Source organism: Geotrypetes seraphini, chromosome 15 (assembly GCF_902459505.1).
Source record: "Geotrypetes seraphini chromosome 15, aGeoSer1.1, whole genome shotgun sequence".
Classification (NCBI taxonomy): Eukaryota; Metazoa; Chordata; class Amphibia; order Gymnophiona; family Dermophiidae; genus Geotrypetes; species Geotrypetes seraphini.
The window spans coordinates 17,333,722-17,354,531 of NC_047098.1; the positions used below are offsets into that span (position 1 = coordinate 17,333,722).

The 20,810-nt window shown below is 44.3% G+C and overlaps 1 protein-coding gene across 2 annotated transcripts in view; it reads left to right on the top strand.

Annotated features, from left to right (window-relative positions):
• MMEL1 (membrane metalloendopeptidase like 1) overlaps positions 1-20,810 on the top strand; it is a 138,458-nt gene that overhangs the window by 35,894 nt on the left and 81,754 nt on the right. The window contains exons 1-2 of one of the 2 annotated variants that reach the window (XM_033922971.1): positions 288-700; positions 897-1,060. In XM_033922971.1, the coding sequence (XP_033778862.1) occupies positions 651-700; positions 897-1,060 (214 nt within the window). In that variant the 5' untranslated portion in view covers positions 288-650. Of the gene's footprint in view, positions 1-287; positions 701-896; positions 1,061-20,810 lie in introns of those variants that run through there. The other variant, XM_033922970.1, reaches the window with a different exon arrangement.

Below are 20,810 nucleotides of genomic sequence, written 5' to 3' on the forward strand. Positions count from 1 at the left end.
TGCTTTTCCTGGGTAGATTTAATTTCTATCTTTATGCTCAGAAATATAGCAACGCCGGGTAATAAGGAGCTTCACGAGAAAAAAAAACAGAAAAGTGTTTTCTGTTCACTGGCATTCTCCTCACTTCCCTTGGGACCGTATATTTATTTATCTGAAGCTCAGAAGTTTTGATCTGGGTTCAGAAGGGTTGAATATCAAAGGGCTGCGCTTGAGCTTGCTCCAGTGACCGCGGCGGCAAGGTCTTACTTCAAAGGAACCCAGTCGCCGTCTGCATTGCGCGCAAAGGCTGCCTCTCAACTCCGGGCTCGCAAACGATCGAGAGATGCCGAGGCCGACGACTCCTGGAGACCGTCGCATCTTCCGGAAAGAATTTCTGGATCAACGAGAAGAGTGATGGACAGATCATTGGGGCGAGGAGCTTTGCGCGGGGTGATTTTACTGGGGCGTCTGCCACAGTCCGGGTTGCAATTGCATTTTGGAGAAAAGGGAGATCATTCTGTCTATAAGCTTTAGCCCTGAATATTATTCCCTGCAGTTTCTGAGGCTTGGGGCTTTTTTTGTTTGTTTGTTTTAATTGTTTTGCCAGGAAGGGCATACCATTTTAAATCCACCCACCTAGGCACAGTCGGTTTCCCCTTTGGATACTGGAAATGGAGGATGAGCTTGAGAAATCCGTGGACAACCAGATGGAAAAATATATGTAATTAGTTTTTTCCAATGCTCGTTTGTTTCCTATTTGTTTGGGGCTTTATCCTACTCTCTTTCTTCTCTCCCCCTCTTCCTTCCCTGTATTTTATTTTATTTTTATTTTTTATTTTTTTTTTTGGGGGGGGGGAGAGTTCCACTGCTTCCCTTCTTATCAATCCAGAATTAAAGTGTCTTTATTTTCCCACCAGAGTTACAATAATGGGGAAATCAGAAAGTCAGATGGATATAGTCGAAAAATCAACCAAATCTGGGAAGAAATCCTGGAGCTTTGCCGAGATCGGGCTGTCTGTCTTGCTCCTCTTGATGACCTGTGCGGTGGTGACCTTGGTGGTACTATACACGAACGAAAGAGGTAAGAAAACTTTTGGCACCCACCCCGCTCCGAATAACGTGATAGTTGGAGGATGCAATAACCATGTCCCTCCAGAGAGATTTAGTATTTCAAGAAAGTCCTTTGTTTTGCATCGCTTTATCCCTGTTTTAGGCTGACGAATGCTGTGCTATATTTCAGGTTTAATAGCATTCATAGTAGACCTTTCTAGTTTTTAGTGTTGTAAACCGCCCAGATACAAGACCTGAATAAACCTGAAACTACCAACTTGGTTAGAGTTTAAGATAATGAAATGATGCAGTACCCAAATTGGGAAAGTTATCCTTTATTAACAGCGGGATCTGGATAGGCCCTGCTGTCCGCCTAAATACTCTAACCCCGCTTCCTTCATAATCCACCCCTTTACCTTTCCCAAAAAAACACTCTGTAGTCATCTGGTTGGGTAAAATTTAGCCGCAGCTCAGTTTATTACCATAAACATAATAACATCTCAACTTTATTAACATTATATAAAAGAGCTCCTCCCGAGCTACCACATGAAATGAGTTTTTATTCCCTCAACCCCGCCACCACAGCAAGAGTCAGAGGGGTGGCATGACCCTCATGCCCCTTTTCCAGGTCACCTGACCCACCGGGCATGGCTCCCTACGCTCCCTACCGTCCCAACGCTCATCACCTGATGAGCCCCATGACCATAGCTCGGGAGAACCGCCCCCGAGCTACCAACATCCGTCCACAAACCATGGGCGGGTTGGAGGTCCCCTCTTTAATTTGTCGCCTCCCCCCTCGCCGCACCAATCATTTTAAAATATTTTAATTGACAGGCCCATAGCCCAATCCCTACCTGGCCTCATCTTTTTCCCTTAACCTCCCCCCCCCCCCCAGCCTCTGGGCGACACAAGGGCTCTATCAGCCCCGTGTTATATTCCGCCCATCGACACAGGGTCTCGGGCTCCCATATTCCATTCATGTTACAACTTTAGTATCTTAGACTGCAGCTGCCCCCCCCAAATGTGCCAACCTTGGTAACTACCTAGGCTGTGGCCCGACACATGCGTGCAGGACAATAGCACCCCATTGCACCTCGTAAAATGCACGCAGGACAATGGCACCAGATACTATTTTGTCTTTTTGAGGGGGGAAACCCCCCCCCCCCACTACACTTAAAATGTTCACTTGGTGTCTAGTGTTAGGGTAAGGTTTAGATGAGGATTTAATCCTCATCTAAACCTTACCCTAACACTAGCGCAATTGACAGGGCATCATTGGATGTCAGTGCATGCATTTGATGGGGCGTGATTGAAAGGGCGCAATTGTCCTGCGCGCATTTGACGGTGTACCACCTAGGCTGCCTAAGGGGTGAACCAGCCCTGTCTGCATCACTCCTTAACCCCTACTGGCTGCCACTTCAGCTTCACCACAGGGAGCACTGGAAGTTGGGGGAGGGGGGAATTCATCTACATGTTGGCCCCCAAGTTTACTAACCTTTATTCTACACCAGGAGACTCCAAAGGGGCTGATTCCAGTCGGATTTTCAGGATTTCCCCAATGAATATGCATGAGATCTATGTGCATGCATTGCTTTCAATGCATATTCATTGGGGAAATCCTTAAAATCCGACTGGATTCGGCCCTCAAGGAGGGACTTTGGAGACCCCTGTTCTACACACACAGAATAGGAAAAAATCTTTGTGAACTAGTCCCTTAGTGAAACTCTGGTTCATGAATTAACCTAACATTTCTGATGTACTGTAACAGACTCTCAGATAACCGGCACCCATGGGGATTAATAGAGATGCCGGATAAGTGTAGTATCTGGTTGCTTGAGAGTTACTATTTAAAATAGGCCTAACTAATACTATACCCCAGTGGTTCCCAAACCTGTCCTGGAGGACCCCCCAGGCCAGTCGGGTTTTCAAGATAGCCCTAATGAATATGCATGGAGCAGATCTGCATTCCTGGCATCTCCATTTTATGCAAATCTCTGTCATGCGTATTCATTAGGGCTATCTTCAAAACCCGAATGGCCTGGGGGTCCTCCAGGACAGGTTTGGGAACCACTGCTATACCCCATACTATGCTATACCATAAACAGTTCCAGACAAACTACTGGATGTGGTAGGCAAAGAGTAGGCATACTCAGGCGTGCCAAGTTTACACTTAAATTCCCACCAGAAACTGATTTTATTTTCATTTAAAGCATTACAATATTTCTTTGATTTTCTTTTTTTGCTGGTTGCTTGAGAGTTCTGGTTGCTTGAGTTCCGGTTAACAGAGCATCTACTGTATTTTTTAATCTTTCAGTTTCTTTCTAAGGAGAACCAGAAAGCAGACACTTTTCTTAAGTAATGCCTTAGAACACTGATTCTCAGTACATTGGTCTCAAACTCAAACCCTTTGCAGGGCCACATTTTGAGATTTGTAGGTACTTGGAGGGCCTCAGAAAAAATAGTTAATGTCTTATTAAAGAAATGACTATTTTGCATGAGGTAAAACTCTTTATAGTTTATAAATCTTTTCTTTTGGCTAAGTCTTAATAATAATATTGCCATTTATAGCTAAAGAGACATATGATCAAGAAAATGTTTTATTTTACTTTTGCGATTATGATAAACATACCGAGGTTCTCAAAATAGTACCTGACGGACTGCGAGTTTGAGACCACTGGTAAAGAAGAACCTGCTACCAGCGTTTAAAACCAGCGTTCAAAACTCCTTTGACTGGAGTTTTTAACCGCCTGTCTCTTCAGAGAGTTATGTTCAATTGCCGTGTTCCACATGGTTCTTGTATACTAATGTACTGAGAATCACAGACACCCTGAGGGAAAAGTGTTTTTCGAAACCCAGACCGTGTCAGGTCCGTGCCCTTCAAAATCGAGGACCAATTTTGGAAATTCAACTTTTTATTGACTTGAATAAAAAAAATTCCTGAATCTCGGATGTTCTCTGCACTCCTTTTCCTGGAGCCATGTGGTGACCCTACTCATAGGGTTGGCGCATTTAGTGCTCCGGGCCAGGGTAGAAACCTCTACCGTGGCTTAGTAAAAGAGGGTTCTTTTAATAAATCATTCACCTGGACACAAACCTGCAGGATAAAGTGCCCAGATGAATGGAACTGAACTGAAGAAGTCACTCCTTGGTATGCAAATCCAGCTCATGCATTTCATTATGGATACCTGAAAACCTGACTGGCTAGAATACCCCCAAGAGAGGTTTGGAAACCCCTACCCTAGAGCAGGGTTTCTCAACTCGGTCCTGGAATACCCCCTTGCCAGTCAGGTTTTTAGGCTATCCACAATGAATATGCATAAACTTGATTTGCATACACTGCGTCCATTATGTACAAATTTCTTTTGTGCATATCCATTGTGGATATCCTGAAAACCTGACTGGCAAGGTGGTGGCTCCTGGACTGAGTTGAGAAACACTGCCCTAGAGCAGGGGTAGGCAATTCCGGTCCTCGAGAGCAGGAGCCAGGTCAGGTTTTCAGGATATCCACAATGAATATGTATGAGATGGATTTGCATGCCTCTTTGAGATGCAAATCTATCTCATGCATATTTATTGTGGATATCCTGAAAACCTGACCTGGCTCTGGCTCTCGAGGACCGGAATTACCTACCCCTGGTCTAAAGATATCTAGGGATGCCAGGTACTCTTTCCATATTTGCTATTTGTCTCGACCAGTCGCTTTTCTTTCTTTTAACAGAAATTCAGCAGCATAACATGTGGGGAAGGGGTAAAACGCGGACCTGACGGACCTCGCGGACCTAAACCCGCACGTCCTTAAAAATCTGAGGTCTGTGCCGCTTGTAGTTAAGTTTCTGGCTCTGACAGACCTCGGTGACAATTTAGCGCTGACGGATCCGTCTCAGCATAGGGAGGGAAAAGTATTAGGATCCGTCAGCGCTACAGTGTCACCGAGGTCTGTCAGAACCGATTTACCGGGGCTGCAGGAAACCAGTTTAAAGGATTCGTTTTAGAGCCGCTCCAGCACTCGTCTCTGGCTCCGACAGACCTCGGTGACATTTTAGCGCTGACGGATCCTAATACTTTCCCCTCCCTATGCTGAGACGGATCCGTCAGCGCTAAATTGTCACCGAGGTCTGTCAGAGCCAGAAACTTAACTACAAGCGGCACGGACCTCAGATTTTTAAGGACGTGCGGGTTTTAGATCCGCGAGGTCCGTCAGGTCCATGAGGTCTGCGTTTTACCCCTTCCCTAACATGTGTTTGTTCCTGACACGTTTCCTTTTTTACCTTTATTGTAGTTTTTTCCCCCTTTCCATGTATAATCTGTATGGTTTGTCTGTAGTTTCAAGATAACTGTGTTTTAAACTATTCTACCCCTTATTTTTATTAATATTGTACTTTTGCCTAGAATTTTGATAGGCGTGAAATAAAATTTTAAATAAACTATGAAACTATGCAGGGGGGGGAGGAGGAGAGAAAGAGGAGAAGGAACTATGTTTCCATCACTACTCCTTCCCCAGTCTCCAATGCAGTTCTGCATTTCTTTAGGTGAAACAGCTTTCGTGAGAGCTGTTTCCAGTACTCCCACCACTGCTCTTATCTTTACTGCTGTAGCCAGGGCCACAAAAAAAGGAAACACAGGCTTCATTCATCTTGCTCCCTTTAAAGCAGTGATTCCCAACCCTGTCCTGGAGGAACACCAGGCCAATCGGGTTTTCAGGCTAGCCCTAATGAATATGCATGAGAGAGATTTGCATATGATGGAAGTGATAGGCATGCAAATTTGCTTCATGCATATTCATTAGGGCTAGCCTGAAAACCCAATTGGCCTGGTGTTCCTCCAGGACAGGGTTGGGAACCACTGCTTTAAAGGACCTTCAGCCATCACTAAGGTGGCCATCCGGATTCAGATTTGTCCAACAGGGTTGATCCATTCCTGGGTCCCACCCTCTCCATTGCATGCAGGGACTTGTAGTTTTGCATTTCTTAGAAAATTTAATGAGGAAATCAGAACTATAAGTCCCTGCATGCATTGAGGGGAACCGGCACTGGATCAACGCTGCTGGGTGAATCTGGATTCAATTTGCAACCCTACCCAGCACTAGCCACAAATGAAGGCAGATAACTTAGTAATGGAAGGTCTTCTGCTTAAATCCCGTGCACACACCAGCTTCGTACACTTCAGATTCATGCTGACGTCATTCCAGTCTGCCTTCTCACTGGCCAAACAAGAATATTATATCCACGTAATCATTTCTTTTCACTCCAATCCTCGCCGTCTCTTTAACACACTAAACTCCCTACTCACCACCTATCCCCCACCATTCAATTTTTTTCCCAGACAATGGCAGAGTTCGTCTATGATAAGATTCAGAAGATTTACCTTGAGCTCTCAAACAGGCTGCTTCCCCCCTTCCCTCCTTCCATCTGCCCCTTCTACTAACCTCTCCTCAACACCTGTCACCCTCTCCTCTTTCTCTGAAATCATTGATGAAGAAACCACACATCTTCTCTCGTCCTCCAAACCCACTACCTGCTCCTCCGATCCGATTCCCACTCACCTACTCAGTTCTAACTCACCCTCTGTCATCCCTCCTGTCCTCAACCTATCGCTTTCCACTGCAACTGTCCCTGATGCCTTTAAACATGCCGTTGTCACACCCTTTCTCAAGAAACTCTCACGTGTCCCTCCAACTATCATCTCATCCAAGTTACTTGAAAGTGCTGTTCACTGCCGTTGCCTGGACTTCCTCTCATCCCATGATATTCTGGATCTGCGTCAGTCAGGCTTTCATCCACTGCATGCTACAGAATCTGCCCTTACTAAAGTTTCCAATGACCTGTTCTTGGCCAGATCCAAGGGCCTCTACTCTATCCTCATCCTTCTCGATCTGTCTGCCACCTTTGATCATCGCCTACTTCTTGATACGCTGTCCTCGGGATTCCAGGGTTCTGTCCTCTCCTGGTTTTCTTCCTATCTCTTCCATTGCACCTTCAGAGTATGCAATGGTGGTTGCTCCTCCACAGCCTTCCCACTATCAATTGGTGTACCTCAAGGCTCTATTCTGGGACCGCTCCTTTTCTCAATCTACACTTGCGCACTTGGAGCGCTGATCTCCTCCCATGGCTTCCAGTATCATCTCTATGCTGATGACTCCCAGATCTACCTCTCTGTGCCAAATATCTCTACTGAAGCCACCTGGATGTCTCATTGGCATCAAAAATTGAATATGGCTAAAACAGAGATGCTCATTTCCCACCTAAACCCACCTCTCCAATTTCCTCATTCTCCATCTCTGTGGACAACACTCTCACCCTTCCTGTTTTGTCTGCTTGCAATCTCGGGATCATCTTTGATTCCTCTCTCTCCTTCACCACCCAGATACAACATATCACTAAAACCTGCCACTTCTTCCTCTATAATATTACCAAAATCTGACCCGTCCTGTCTGAGCACACTACCAAAACACTTATCCACACCCTCATCACCTCATGTTTAGACTACTGCAACTCGCTACTCTCAGGCCCTCCAATCTGTCCAGAATTTGGCTGCATGACTCATATTCCGGGAGAGCCGCTTTACTCACATTACCCCTCTCCTAAAGTCACTTCATTGGCTTCCCATCCATTTATGAATACAATTCAAACTCCTCTTACTTACCTACAAATACACTCACTCAGCTGCCCCTCACTATCTCTCTTCACTTATCTCTCCCTATGATCTCCACCCCCCCCCCCCCCGTGAGCTCCAATCAGCTAGTAAGTTTCTCCTTTCTGTGCCCTTTTCTTCAGGTTCCAACTCCAGACTCCATCCCTTCTGTCTTGTGCCGTATGCTTGGAACAAGCTACCTGAACCCCTACAGTGGGCTTCGTCTCTGGTAGTGTTTAAGGTCAAGTTAAAAGCCCACCTCTTTGAGAGTGCTTTTGACTCCTAACTTCTCTCATCTTGGGTTCTGCATTCACAACCCTATATGTCACGCGTATCTCTCCAAGATAGATTGTAAGCTCTTCCAAGAAGGGACCACGTATAAATGTCAAAATGTACAGCGCTGTATATGCCTTTCCGTGCTATATAAGTGACTAGCTGATCACTCAGCATTGCCCGGATATCCCAATCCCAGACATCCCAATCTCAGCAGCAAGAATGGCCCTCTCTATGGGGCTGAACTGGACTTAAATGGCATTAGGAGTGTCTCAGTGAGCCCAAAAACTATGGATTAGACACTTATCTTTCATATCCTGTAGGCGGGCCTCATTCTGCTGTACTGTCTCTGAAGCTCTAGATGTAGCAGCTCTCTCTTTCATATCTTGTAGTCGGGCCTTATGCTGCTGGACTGTCTCTGAAGTGCTAGATCAGGGGTGCCCAACTTCGGCCCTCGCCAGGCCAGGTTTTCAGGATTTTCCACATGAATATGCATGAGATCAATATGCATACAATGGAAGCAGTGCAGGCAAATAGATCTCATGCAAATTCACTGGGGAAATTCTGAAAACCTGACTGGATTCAGCCCTCGAGGGCCAGAATTGTACAGGCCTGCTCTGGATGTAGATGTTGGAAACATGCCTTATGTTTCCTTGGAGGCATTGTTACAACAACGACAGCACAGCACAGTGTGACATCATTCCCCAAGCTTCACACAATTGGTCGAAGTAATATCTGTCTTTTTCAATTATTCTTTACATGTCACCCCTTTCCAACCCCCACAGCGTTTGTTCCCAGATAGTAATTGATATGTATACCAAGTTAGGTTGAAATCTGTATATGCGTTTTGGAGTTATGCTGGAACATACATACATACAATTTTATATATTTAGATAAGTAGTAGTGGTAGTAGCAAGGCAGATTACTTAGTAAGAAGGTCTTCTGCAGGCCAAACAAAGATGTTTTGGAAAACCAGAAAGAGTGTACGAGCCTTATATTTGACACCCCTGATCTAAAGAGAAAATTAATAAACATAGAGTTGAGAAAAATGGCATGGTTGACTGGAATCCCAGAGATGCTTCAGTCAGGGCTTTCTGAATCCCTGGGTTATAACTCTGCTGTTCTGTGGACACTGAGTAGAAACACTTATGCTCCTATTGCTTCATGGGAGCCCAGCGCTAGGATTCTTTTGCAATGTAGGGCTCAGAATTATTATTTTTTTTACACCAGAAGTGAGGGAAAGGGAGAATTTACCCAGAACTAACATGACAGACCTTCAACTCACCAAATAATGCTGAGCTGTTCTCGGAAAAGACCCAACTTCTTGTGGAGTGAAAGACTTTTTGTCAAGTAGGGAAGAACATTTAACTCCAGCAATACATCTCTGATACGCTTTTGTAATTGGTCGTGAGGTCTGAAGCTACACGCTGGGAACTTGATTTCTGAGAGATGAGTGACCCACCGCCAGCGTCCACAGGGAAACTTTGTGGCATAGTTGGGGTTTTTTCCCAGTGAACATGCCCTGTGCCTTCCATTTCTTAGCAAAGAGTTCTCATGGCCAACCGTGCAATGGCATCAAATTTTGTTTGGATGCTTAGTTAAGAAGGAACAGCCTTTATAAACTCAAATGCTTCCTGCATCCCTTCACCATGACACTGTGCAAGAGAATTCTGATGATTAGCGTGTCCCAGTCTGAGTAAACTTACAGACAAGGTTTAAAGAAATGATTACTTCCATGTCATGCAAGGAGAATTGGAAACCAGTCTCTAGGTTTACTGGTTTATAGGCAGCTCCTTTCAGAAAGGAAAAGGTTGAATGAAAACGTCACGACCCCATTGTATTCCCAGAAAAAAAAAAGTATTTTTATTCACCAGGAATTTTCACACAATTACATGCAATAGAAGAAATCATTTGAAGAGAATATATTTTCCTATCGGTGCTTATTCACCCTTTCACAGCATCACAAGGCAGGAAGGGACTGAACAGCGAAGGACCCCAGAAGAAGTGATTGAAGCAGTGATAACTAAGGACAGGAGCAAGCAATGATTCTTTTGGACTTTGTCCCTTGCATTATTCAGTGACTTTAAACAACTCATTTTCTATAATTAATACTATAATGACCGATAACCCTCTCTTTCATGATTCAGTGTACGTGGCTACATGGATTTTTTCTTTCTTTCTTTCTTTTTGTATTAAGGTCATAAATTTGATATATCACCTTTCTGTGGTACAACCAAAGCAGTTCACATTTATTATAAGCAGGAATTTTCTCTGTCTCTAGTGAGCTCAGAATCTAAGTTTTGCACCAGGGGCAATAGAGGGTTAAGTGACTTGCCCAGGATCACAAGGCGCTACTGTACGGTGGGAAGGGAACATGGTTCTCCTGGTTTTGCAGGGCACTGCACTAACAATTCAGCTACTTCTCTACTCTCTGTTGTAGTAAAAGAGCCTATGGCAGACATGGGCAACTCCGGTCCTCGAGGGCCGGAATCCAATCGGGTTTTCAGGATTTCCCCAACAAATATGCATTGAAAGTAGTACATGCAAATAGATCTCATGCATATTCATTGAGGAAATCCTAAAAACCCGATTGGATTCTGGCCCTCGAGGACTGGAGTTGCCCATGTCTGGCCTATGCGGACTCCTGATTGCCTGGGAGGAACACTCTCTTTTGGTGGTGTTCTAAAGTGGCACTGAATTGGAAAACAGAGGGGGGGAAGCTATTTACAGAAACATTTAGATGTTTCACCATAAATAATGCACAGATATCAAGTCATTTCAGAAGAATGAAGTGTGAAAGAGAGGAACTGTCGCAGGACAAGCATTTCTTCTCAGCCAAGGTAGCAGAACCTCAGAGCAGTCTCTTAATGAAGATGGTGGCGGCAGGGCCATTGTTAGACATGCTGGGATCCAGAACACAAATTTGGAAGGGGTTCTAAAGTTATGCAGCTGGCTGTGCCTTTCTCAGCTTTAAGCAGGCTTTGGGGGTCCCCTGCAGAACAAAGGCCCAGGGCAATTACCCTGTTTGTACTCCCACAACTCTAACCCCCTTGTGAAGGTCAAAAGAGAGGTCATGAAATTCAAGACAGGGAATCCTCAACAATGGTCAACAGAGATCACACGAGGTCTGTCATAGCAGAAAAGGATTCAGGGCCACTTCTTCTAGTGTACTAAGGAGGCAGCTGCCCCAGGCTGAGATCAAAAGGAGGCCCATAACCCACTCCATTTCATCATTTTCCTTCCTTCTCTTCCCCTCCCCTGATACAGCAGCTTCCCAGGGATTAAAAGCAGCATAAAGGTACACAGCTGCCATAAATACACCATGCCACTGATGACTCTGCCCCTTTCTGACATCACTTCCTGTTTCTAAGGGGGCAGGTCTCTCTGCTTTTAGGACACTTGTATCTCTGGAAAACCATGTAAACTGCACAGCTAGAGGGACATAAGAGAGGCAGATGATCTACGATGATTCAAGTGTAGAAAAAGAAAAAGCAGACCAAACAAGTGTATGGAGCAAAAAGAAATTTAATGTCACATGTACCTGACAAGGCCACATTTCACCCAAGGGCTGTGTCAGAGGCAAAACTAGAGAGAAAAAACAGACAGCAAGCGCCTCTCTAGTATAACAGCTTACCAAACAATCCAGAGTATTCAATCCTTAAAAAAATATACTTCACACTGGTACAGAAATTCAGCAGCAGTAGTCCTGCCACAATACTCCTTCAACTATATCCTGCACAGCTGGACCAGGGGTTGGGAGGACATGCAAGGGCTGGGTGCAACAGGACTGGGGAAGGGGTAGGGAGAGGGGGGAAGTCCGTTCATAAAGGTTTCTCCAGAGCCTCATGGATGGTTAATGCAGCCCTCAAAGGAATTAAAAACAGGCAGGCTCAAAGGGCCCTGTGGTCTTTACCTGCCTTAATATTTTAACTTTCCTTTAATCTTACTAATTGGTGCAACCCTTCAGCACATGATACTCAAATGCATTAATGAGCTCAGAGAATCTGAAGCAAGAGGAACATTTTTGGAAGGGAACAAAAACACTGTAGCACGCAGGTGCGTGAGTGGCTTTGCAGGCTGCCGAGTTAATTGCCAGCCCTCTGCTAGCCTCTGCTGTTTCCCAACCAACAGGCAACACAAGAAGACAGTTTCAAGTAGGCTGAGGCATTGCTTTACCAGTTTACGTAGATAAAGAAGGGGGGGGGGGGTTGAGTTCAATTAAGTGTCCCACTCAGTCTCAAACAAAGCTAAATTGCAATCAGAGAAAGCTAAGCTAAAAAGCTGGAAAGAGATTATTTGCAATGCCTAATGTAAGCGGGCCCTTCTCTGCCATAAAATCTACTGTATTCTATTTAAGGAGAGCAGCTGTTTATATATAAGTAACTAACTCCATGTTTGGGGATGCATATTGAGGCAGACTTAGTTTAACCCATTGCAGGTAGAAAAATGTCTTGTTTATCTTATGGAATCAACCAAGAAATGAGGCTCCGTCTCCTAAAGCAGGGGTGTCAAAGTCCCTCCTTGAGGGCCGCAATCCAGTCAGGTTTTCAGGATTTCCCCAATGAATATGCATGAGATCTGTTAGCAGACAATGAAAGCTGTCCTAAAGCTACCAGGTTATTCGGTTCTAGGAAAGGGATTTTTGTGTTTTCTGTGTGGTCCTTTGTAGTTCTTGACTTTATCCATTGAAATCGGCGCTGCAAGTTCAACAATGCATCAGGAAAGGGTTGCCAAAAATCCAGGCCTGGCCTGCAAGAGATAACTCAGCAGTTCTGGTGTTCCTGGTCACGGTGGGGAAAATCTAGCACTGTCCCAGCTTGTCCTCTTGACAAGGAACTATAAGATCACTGATCATCAATTGTTCTGCAAGGTGTGTGGGGAAACCCCAACACCTTTATTCTCACCGGGGATGCTCCATCCATCTACAGTTTAAACAAGGGTTTCTCAACTCAATCCTGGAGTACCCCATTGCCAGTCAGGTTTTCATGATATCCACAATGAATATGCATGAAATAAATTTGCATATAATGGAGGCAGTGTCTGCAAATCAAGTGTATGCATTTACATTATGGATATCCTGAACACCTGGCTGGCAAGGGATTACTCGAGGACCGAGTTGAAAACCCCTGGTTTAAACTGTGTGGGATCAGCTGCATTTCCCACTAATTAAATCAGTGGTAGCACTCCTGGGGGACCCCCAGTCCATCTTGTTTTCAAGATATCCCTAATGAATATGCATGAGGTAGATTTGCATGCCTGTCACCTCTATTATATGCAAATATGTCTCATGCATATTCATTAGGGATATCTTGAAAACCAGATGGGCCGGACAGGTTTAAGAACCACTGATCTAAATCATAGACATGCACCTGGTGGAAAGAAAGGTGTTAGCAGTAGGGGTTCCAACTGGCTCCGGATTCACTTGACAATCTTGTTCCAGGCCTGGCTTTACCCCATTGCATGTAGGGACTTGTGAGTTGCAATGAAGGGGAAGCTGAACAAACCTTCACCCGCTTTTTTATTTTCTCGGGCATAACATACAGTAGATAGTGGAAATAATTAGGGAATGTTTCTGAGGGGTTTTCATGCTATCCATATCAATTGTGTAAATCAGAGGGTCTCAACCCAGTCCACATGACACACCAAGCCGGTCAGGTTCTCAGGATATCCACAATGAGTATGCATGAGAGTGATTTCCATAGAATCTAGGTTTGCACACATTTATATCATGTGGGTGTGTCCCGAGGACTGAGCAGAGAGCCACTGGTGTGAATTAAATGAAAGATTAGTTTGAAGTTGTATTAGGGTCGCCATATGGCTCCAGAAAAGGGGAGTGTGTGGCCCAGTGGTTAAAGCTACAGCCTCAGCACCCTGAGGCTGTGGGTTCAAATCCAGGCTGCTCCTTGTGACCCTGGGCAAGTCACTTAATCCCCCATATTGCCCCAGGTACATTAGATAGATTGTGAACCCACCGGGACAGACAGGGAAAAATGCTTGAGAACCTGAATAAATTCATGTAAACCGTTCTGGGCTCCTTTGGGAGAACGGTATAGAAAAATGAATAAGTAAATGAATAAATAAAAAAGAAGACATTGAGATATCCAAATTTTACTTTCATTGAAAGCACACCCCTTCCCTTCCCCCACACCTCTAGTTGTCCACTGCCACTAACAACGTGTTCCTCGTGACAGCGTCAGCTCTCCCGCCGACGCCACTTCCGGGTGCTGTGCATAGGAAGTGACATTGGAGTGAGAGCCACTGGGGGGGGTCGCAAGAAGCACGTTGAAGTTGTTACTCAAGACGGTGAACAACTAGAGGTGCGGGGGAAGGGAAGGAGATGCATGTGCGGCAGGAGGAATTGGGGAAGGAGTGGGGAGGAGGGCTACGCCGGCACACCGACAAATCCGCGCATGACAATTGCGCCCCGTCAATTGCGTGCACGGACAAGTGCGCACATGACAATTGTACCCTGTGAAATGCGCACACCAATCTGAATCTACCATAAGTGGATATCTGGAAGGCCCTGATTTGCTCAGACTCCTCAGGCCCCGTCCCTTGGGAGGGGCCTGAGAAGTCTGAGCAAATCAGGGCCTTCCAGATATCCACGTTGGTAAAGGGTTCCCATAATCATAATCTAAACCTTACCCTAACACTGGATACCAAGTGAATCTTTTAAGTGTAGTGGGGGAGGGAGTTCCCCCCCCCCTCAAAAAAGAGGGTTACTTCGTAATCCTCAAAAAGACAAAATAGTATCCACTGTGGATGGTGATCAGGGAGCGCAGTTGTCTGGGCGCATTTGACGGGTCACCTCCCATTCAGTGCGTGCATTTGCCATGCGTGCAATTGTCGGGTCACCGGGCTGCGCCACTGGCTGTAACACTAGAGAAGATCCTCTATACCCTATACACCTGAGCTCTGATCCCCTCTCACCTCTGAGGTGTAATATAATAAAAATCCCTCTGTGTTCCTCGAACCTCCTGGATTCTGCTCCCCTTTCATCCCATGGTGTTACACGAAAGGGGATTATCTTTGTACCTGTATCCCCCCAGTTCTGTTCCCGTCCCACCCCACAATGTTACATTCTAAGAATTCCTCTGGGTCCCCAACCTCCTGGGATCTGATGGCCTCCCACCCCCTGCTTTAATGCTAGAGCAGGTCCTCGGCTGTTCCTATACCCCTCAGCTCTGATCCCCTCCCACCTCTACACTTTCACATCATAAGAATTCCTCTGGATTCCTGGAAACTCTTCTGCCACAACCTGGGAAGAGTTCTTAGAGCAGCGCTAGAATGGGAAAATGCTTTATCCATTATCAGGAAACCTCAGACAACTTGTGAAAAAGCAAATGGAGCTCGGGCGGTTTTTTTCTTTATCCACCGGAGAATTACTGTATTTCACGCCTCATTTATTGATATTACATCTACTTGCGAATGCCCCTTTGCAAAATTGATTTGGCAGAATAACTGTGGTGGATTGGCATTTGTGAACAGCTTTTCCGGTTTGCTAGTAAATGTGAATCATGACCCATCGTAGTGACTTCTTCAGTTCAGTTCCATTCATCTGGGCACTTTATCCTGCAGGTTTGTGTCCAGGTGAATGATTTATTAAAAGAACCCTCTTTTACTAAGCCACGGTAGAGGTTTCTACCCTGGCCCGGAGCACTAAATGCGCCAACCCTATGAGTAGGGTCACCACATGGCTCCAGGAAAAGGAGTGCAGAGAACATCCGAGATTCAGGAATTTTTTTTATTCAAGTCAATAAAAAGTTGAATTTCCAAAATTGGTCCTCGATTTTGAAGGGCACGGACTTGACACGGTCTGGGTTTTGAAAAACACTTTTCCCTCAGGGTGTCTGTGATTCTCAGTACATTAGTATACAAGAACCATGTGGAACACGGCAATTGAACATAACTCTCTGAAGAGACAGGCGGTTAAAAACTCCAGTCAAAGGAGTTTTGAACGCTGGTTTTAAACGCTGGTAGCAGGTTCTTCTTTACCAGTGGTCTCAAACTCGCAGTCCGTCAGGTACTATTTTGAGAACCTCGGTACGTTTATCATAATCGCAAAAGTAAAATAAAACATTTTCTTGATCATATGTCTCTTTAGCTATAAATGGCAATATTATTATTAAGACTTAGCCAAAAGAAAAGATTTATAAACTATAAAGAGTTTTACCTCATGCAAAATAGTCATTTCTTTAATAAGACATTAACTATTTTTTCTGAGGCCCTCCAAGTACCTACAAATCTCAAAATGTGGCCCTGCAAAGGGTTTGAGTTTGAGACCACTGTACTGAGAATCACGGAAGAAGTTGGGTCCGTACCCTTCAAAATCGAGGACCAGAGACATACAGTATACGTATTACTTCCACTGGAAGCAATGGAGGTAAAACCCGGATGTCTCAGTCCGTCCTCCTTTTTATGGAGCCAAATGGTAACACCTACCTATGAGCGCTGGAGTGTTTAGCACTCTGGGCCGCGGTAGAAACCTCTACCACAGCTTAGTGTGTTGGGTGACTGGAGTGCGGAAGAGGAGAAATAGGTGTGGTAGCCTTGTTACTCCATTTTTAAGGGCGATAGATGTAAATAAAACAAGACAAAATGATACCTTTTGTATTGGACTAACTTGACACCACAGTGTCTTTCTTCGAGTCAGAAATATGCAAAAGATGACAAATACCGGAAAAGCATCAATGACTTCATGGTCAGAAATGCAAGAAACAATTGCCCAACACATCAGTTTCAGTTTTCCACACAAACTACTAAGACATAATAGACCAGGAAGAAGCATTACTGACATTTTCAGATGTGACACGGACAAGAGGTCATAGCCTGAAACTGTGTGGCAGCAGGTTCAGGACAAATGTCAGGAAGTTCTGTTTCACACAGCGAGTGGTGAGCGCTTGGAATGCTCTCCCGGAGGAGCTTGTGGCGGAGACTAGTGTTCAGGGTTTCAAGCGCAAGTTGGATGCACACCTTCTTGCAAATCATATCGAGGGATATGGGCAATCCGGGTCTCCAATAGGGAGCACCTAACTGGGCCTCCGCGTGTGCGGATCGCTGGACTGGATGGACCTAGGTCTGATCCGGCGAAGGCGTTCCTTATGTTCTTATGTTATGTTCTTAGAACCTTATCGGTAGAAAGACCACAACCGGGGTTTTTGTGCCCCTAAATGTGTCTCTCTTGGTCAACCACAGCGCTTGATAGTCTCTTGTTGGTAATAAACTTTGTAAATTCTATATCCGTTCATTTATGTAAAAAAAAAAATCATGATTACGATTAACTTAAGGTGAGTCAGAAGAGGTCACGGGGGTGTTGGGCGATAAGTGTGTCATTTTGCAACTTTGGATTCACTCGTGTGGGAAGCTTTTCCCAATCGGCAATTTTTTTTTTTTTTTCCAGACTACAAAAAGGGCATTTTAAGACAATCTAGGAGCGTAAAACCTTTGATGTTAAAATGATGAACTATTTTGACGCCCACCAGACAGCACTTAAAGATCCGGGTTTCCTATCACGTTAGAGACCATAAAATGATACTGGATCAGCCATCCGTCTCTCCCTGTTTCTCATCACCCCCCCACTCCACCCCTACTTATTTATCCCTGTTAGATTGTCACTGGAATACACTTACGTTTCTCTTATTTATTCTGATGTTTGCCATCTTTCACTCATATCTGACCCGAAGAAGATACCGCCTTCAAAAGCTAGCCAAAAATGTTTGTCCAATAAAAAAGGCATCTTTTTCTTCTTTTCTTTGATTTCCCTCTATTACCTTAACAAAAATAAAAGTGCACTTTAAGGAAACCTCTTTTTTATCTCTTTCTCTCTCTCTCTCATGTCTTTAACCTGACACATACGTAGATGTTCATCTTACACATTACCCGATTGTTCCCTGAGTTACAAAGGAATCTGTCTGGGCAATACTCAGACTCCTTGGTCGGTGTTTCTTTTAAACACAGGTTGCAGTGTTTGAAGTTACACTGGGATATTTAGCGCTGGTTAATAGAATATGAGTTTTTTTTCCTGTCCTAAGTTATCCGGATACAGGCACTGAATATTGACAGCCTTTGGACAGAGATCACTTCCACCTGGAGGACCCCTGGCATAATCCAGATAGCAATTGGCAGTCTGCAATGATTTTCAGTGGAGGAGCTGATCACATCTTGCCCTTGACGCTCCAAGTCTTCCCTCAACATCCTATGTGAAATGGGATGCCACATGTCTTAGTACCAGATCAATTACACGCTGTTCTCTACGGCAGATTGTAAAAAGTGTAGTTATTGTAGGTTACCATGGTAACATAGCATCCTAGTAGTATGGACATTGTCCAACCTCCATTAACTTGCCAGGCATGAACTAGTTGGGGAGGTGGGGGCGTTATAGTCTGCTGGTACCAACTTGGCTCCCCTTTTAGTTGTAGTAGCTCCATACTGAAACCACATGTTATAAAAGTTTTCATTCCGCGACTTCCTCTTTGGCAGATGATGGCATAGTCTTGGAGCAGGCTGTGGCTCGAACGCCATCTCCATATAGTATGAGATGCAGATCCTGGCAAAGAGCAGAATGTTTTTTGAAGCAGCACAGATGACTCCAAGTGGCTTTGATGGCTCACCATTTGTGTCTCGGAAAACAGATTATAGCATATTTACAGATGGGTTGTGCACTTCCAAAAAGGCACTCCCAGAACAAGGGAAGGGTTGTTTTTCTGCTGTGCAAACTCCTTGACTACTGAGGACCTTCAAGTCTACATGTACATGCAGTATCTTTGTTCATCACTTTCTTGGTACTGATGGTCTACATCAGACATGGGCAACTGCGGTCCTCGAGGGCCGTAATCCAGTCGGGTTTTCAGGATTTCCCCGATGAATATGCGTTGAAAGCAGTGCATGCAAATAGATCTCATGCATATCCATCGGGGAAATCCTGAAAACCCGATTGGACTCTGGACCTCAAGGACCGGAGTTGCCCATGTCTGGTCTACATGCTCCAGTATCCATAGGTTATTTATTGGTTCCATAATGTCCTTTTGCCTAGACAGTATTCAGAGATTCCAATGAACATAGAAACATAAAAACATAGAAGCATGATGGCAGATAAAGGTCAAATGGCCCATCCAGTCTGCCCATCCACAGCATCCACGATCTTCTCCTCTTCCTATTGGTTAAGGCTCTTTACACCTGCATTGTGATATCATAGAAATTTATGGTTATAGAAACAAAGAAACATGATGGCAGATAAAGGCCTAATGGCCCATCCAGTCTTCCCATCCGCAGCATCCTCTATCTCATCCTCTTCCTATTGGCTAAGGCTCTTTACACCTGCATTGTAATGTCATAGAGCATTACTATTATAAGCTAAAGCTTTTAACACTTACATTGTGAGATCATAGAGCTTTATGGTTATAGAAACATGAGGGCAGATAAAGATCAAATGGCCCATCCAGTCTGCCCATCCGCAGTAAACATTATCTCTTCCTCTCTCTAAGAGATCCCACGTGCCTATCCCAGGCTTTCTTGAAATCAGACACAGTCTTTGTCTCTATCACCTCTACCGGGAGACTGTTCCATGCAGCTACCACCCTTTCTGTACAAAAGTATTTCCCTAGGTTACTCCGGAGCCTATCACCTCTTAACGTCATGCTATGCCCTCTCATTCCAGAGCTTCCTTTCAAATGAAAGAGATTCAACTCATGTGCATTTAAGCCACGTGGATATTTAAACATCTCTGTCATATCTCCCCTCTTCCACCTTTCCTCCAAAGTATGCAGAGTGAAACATTTTCAGATGCTTTGTCCAGGACATAAATCTAGTGAGGTCTTCAGCTATGGATGCCCGCATTTCCATGCATGCTTAGAACTGAGCATGTGCAGAAGTGCCAGCATGTACAGCTGAAGCACTATACCGGTTTCCTTGCTGCTGAGGCAGCATGGGCAATGACTTGGTCAGCAGATCTGTTCATCTGGCAGGGCTTGGGCATCCCCGCTAGCCATTCATCCTGCACTTCAATTTTGGAGGTGGCCTGAGCCACTGGATTAAGTACACCTGAATAATTGTCCACAAGCACTTCTGATGTGCACAGTCAGACACTCTGGTATCATCACCAGAAAATGGAATATGTCCCATGTAAGGTGTTGAATCAATATAGAAAGTCCTTGCATGATCAGAGCTCAAAAGTTATTTTCATGTTTCTGCTCTTCTTGGCAGGAATCCAGCTATCACTTTTGCCCACTCTTCTTTCCAGCCCGTATGCCTTATAGGTTGGGCAGAGCTCCTTATCGGATTATCTTCCAGAGAGGCTATTCAGAGAAAAGCAACTGGGAATTAAAGGATGTTTTGTTTAGCAGGAAGCTCAGTAATTGGATGAAGAGAGGGTTTTTCATTGAGAAGGAAGTGTTCTATATTCTGTGAGTTCAATTCGCAGTCAAGTGTGTATTGAATTCCAGCTGCCGGTATGTATTTATTTAATTTATTTAAAAAAATTCTAACCCGCTTAATTTATAACATTTTATTGATAGAATCAAATAAATATACAATAATATGATACAAAGAGATATTTATTACAATTAAATTCACAATAATAATATTTCCATACATATTTTTATCATTCCTCCAAAATATATTTCCATATGTCTAATCCATTCCTTTCTATACCCCCCCTTGATCCCTTCCCCTTCCCCCTTCATTCTTTTTATTTCATTTATAACATTTTATTGAAGAAATACCATAAATATATAATGATATAATTTATTAAAATAGTCAATACATTTAAATTTACCATATTAACTTCTAATATATATCTATCATTCCTTCAAAATACATTTTTCAAATTACCTATTACATCTCTCAGTACATTCCCTCAATTTCCAACCCCTCTTCCCCCC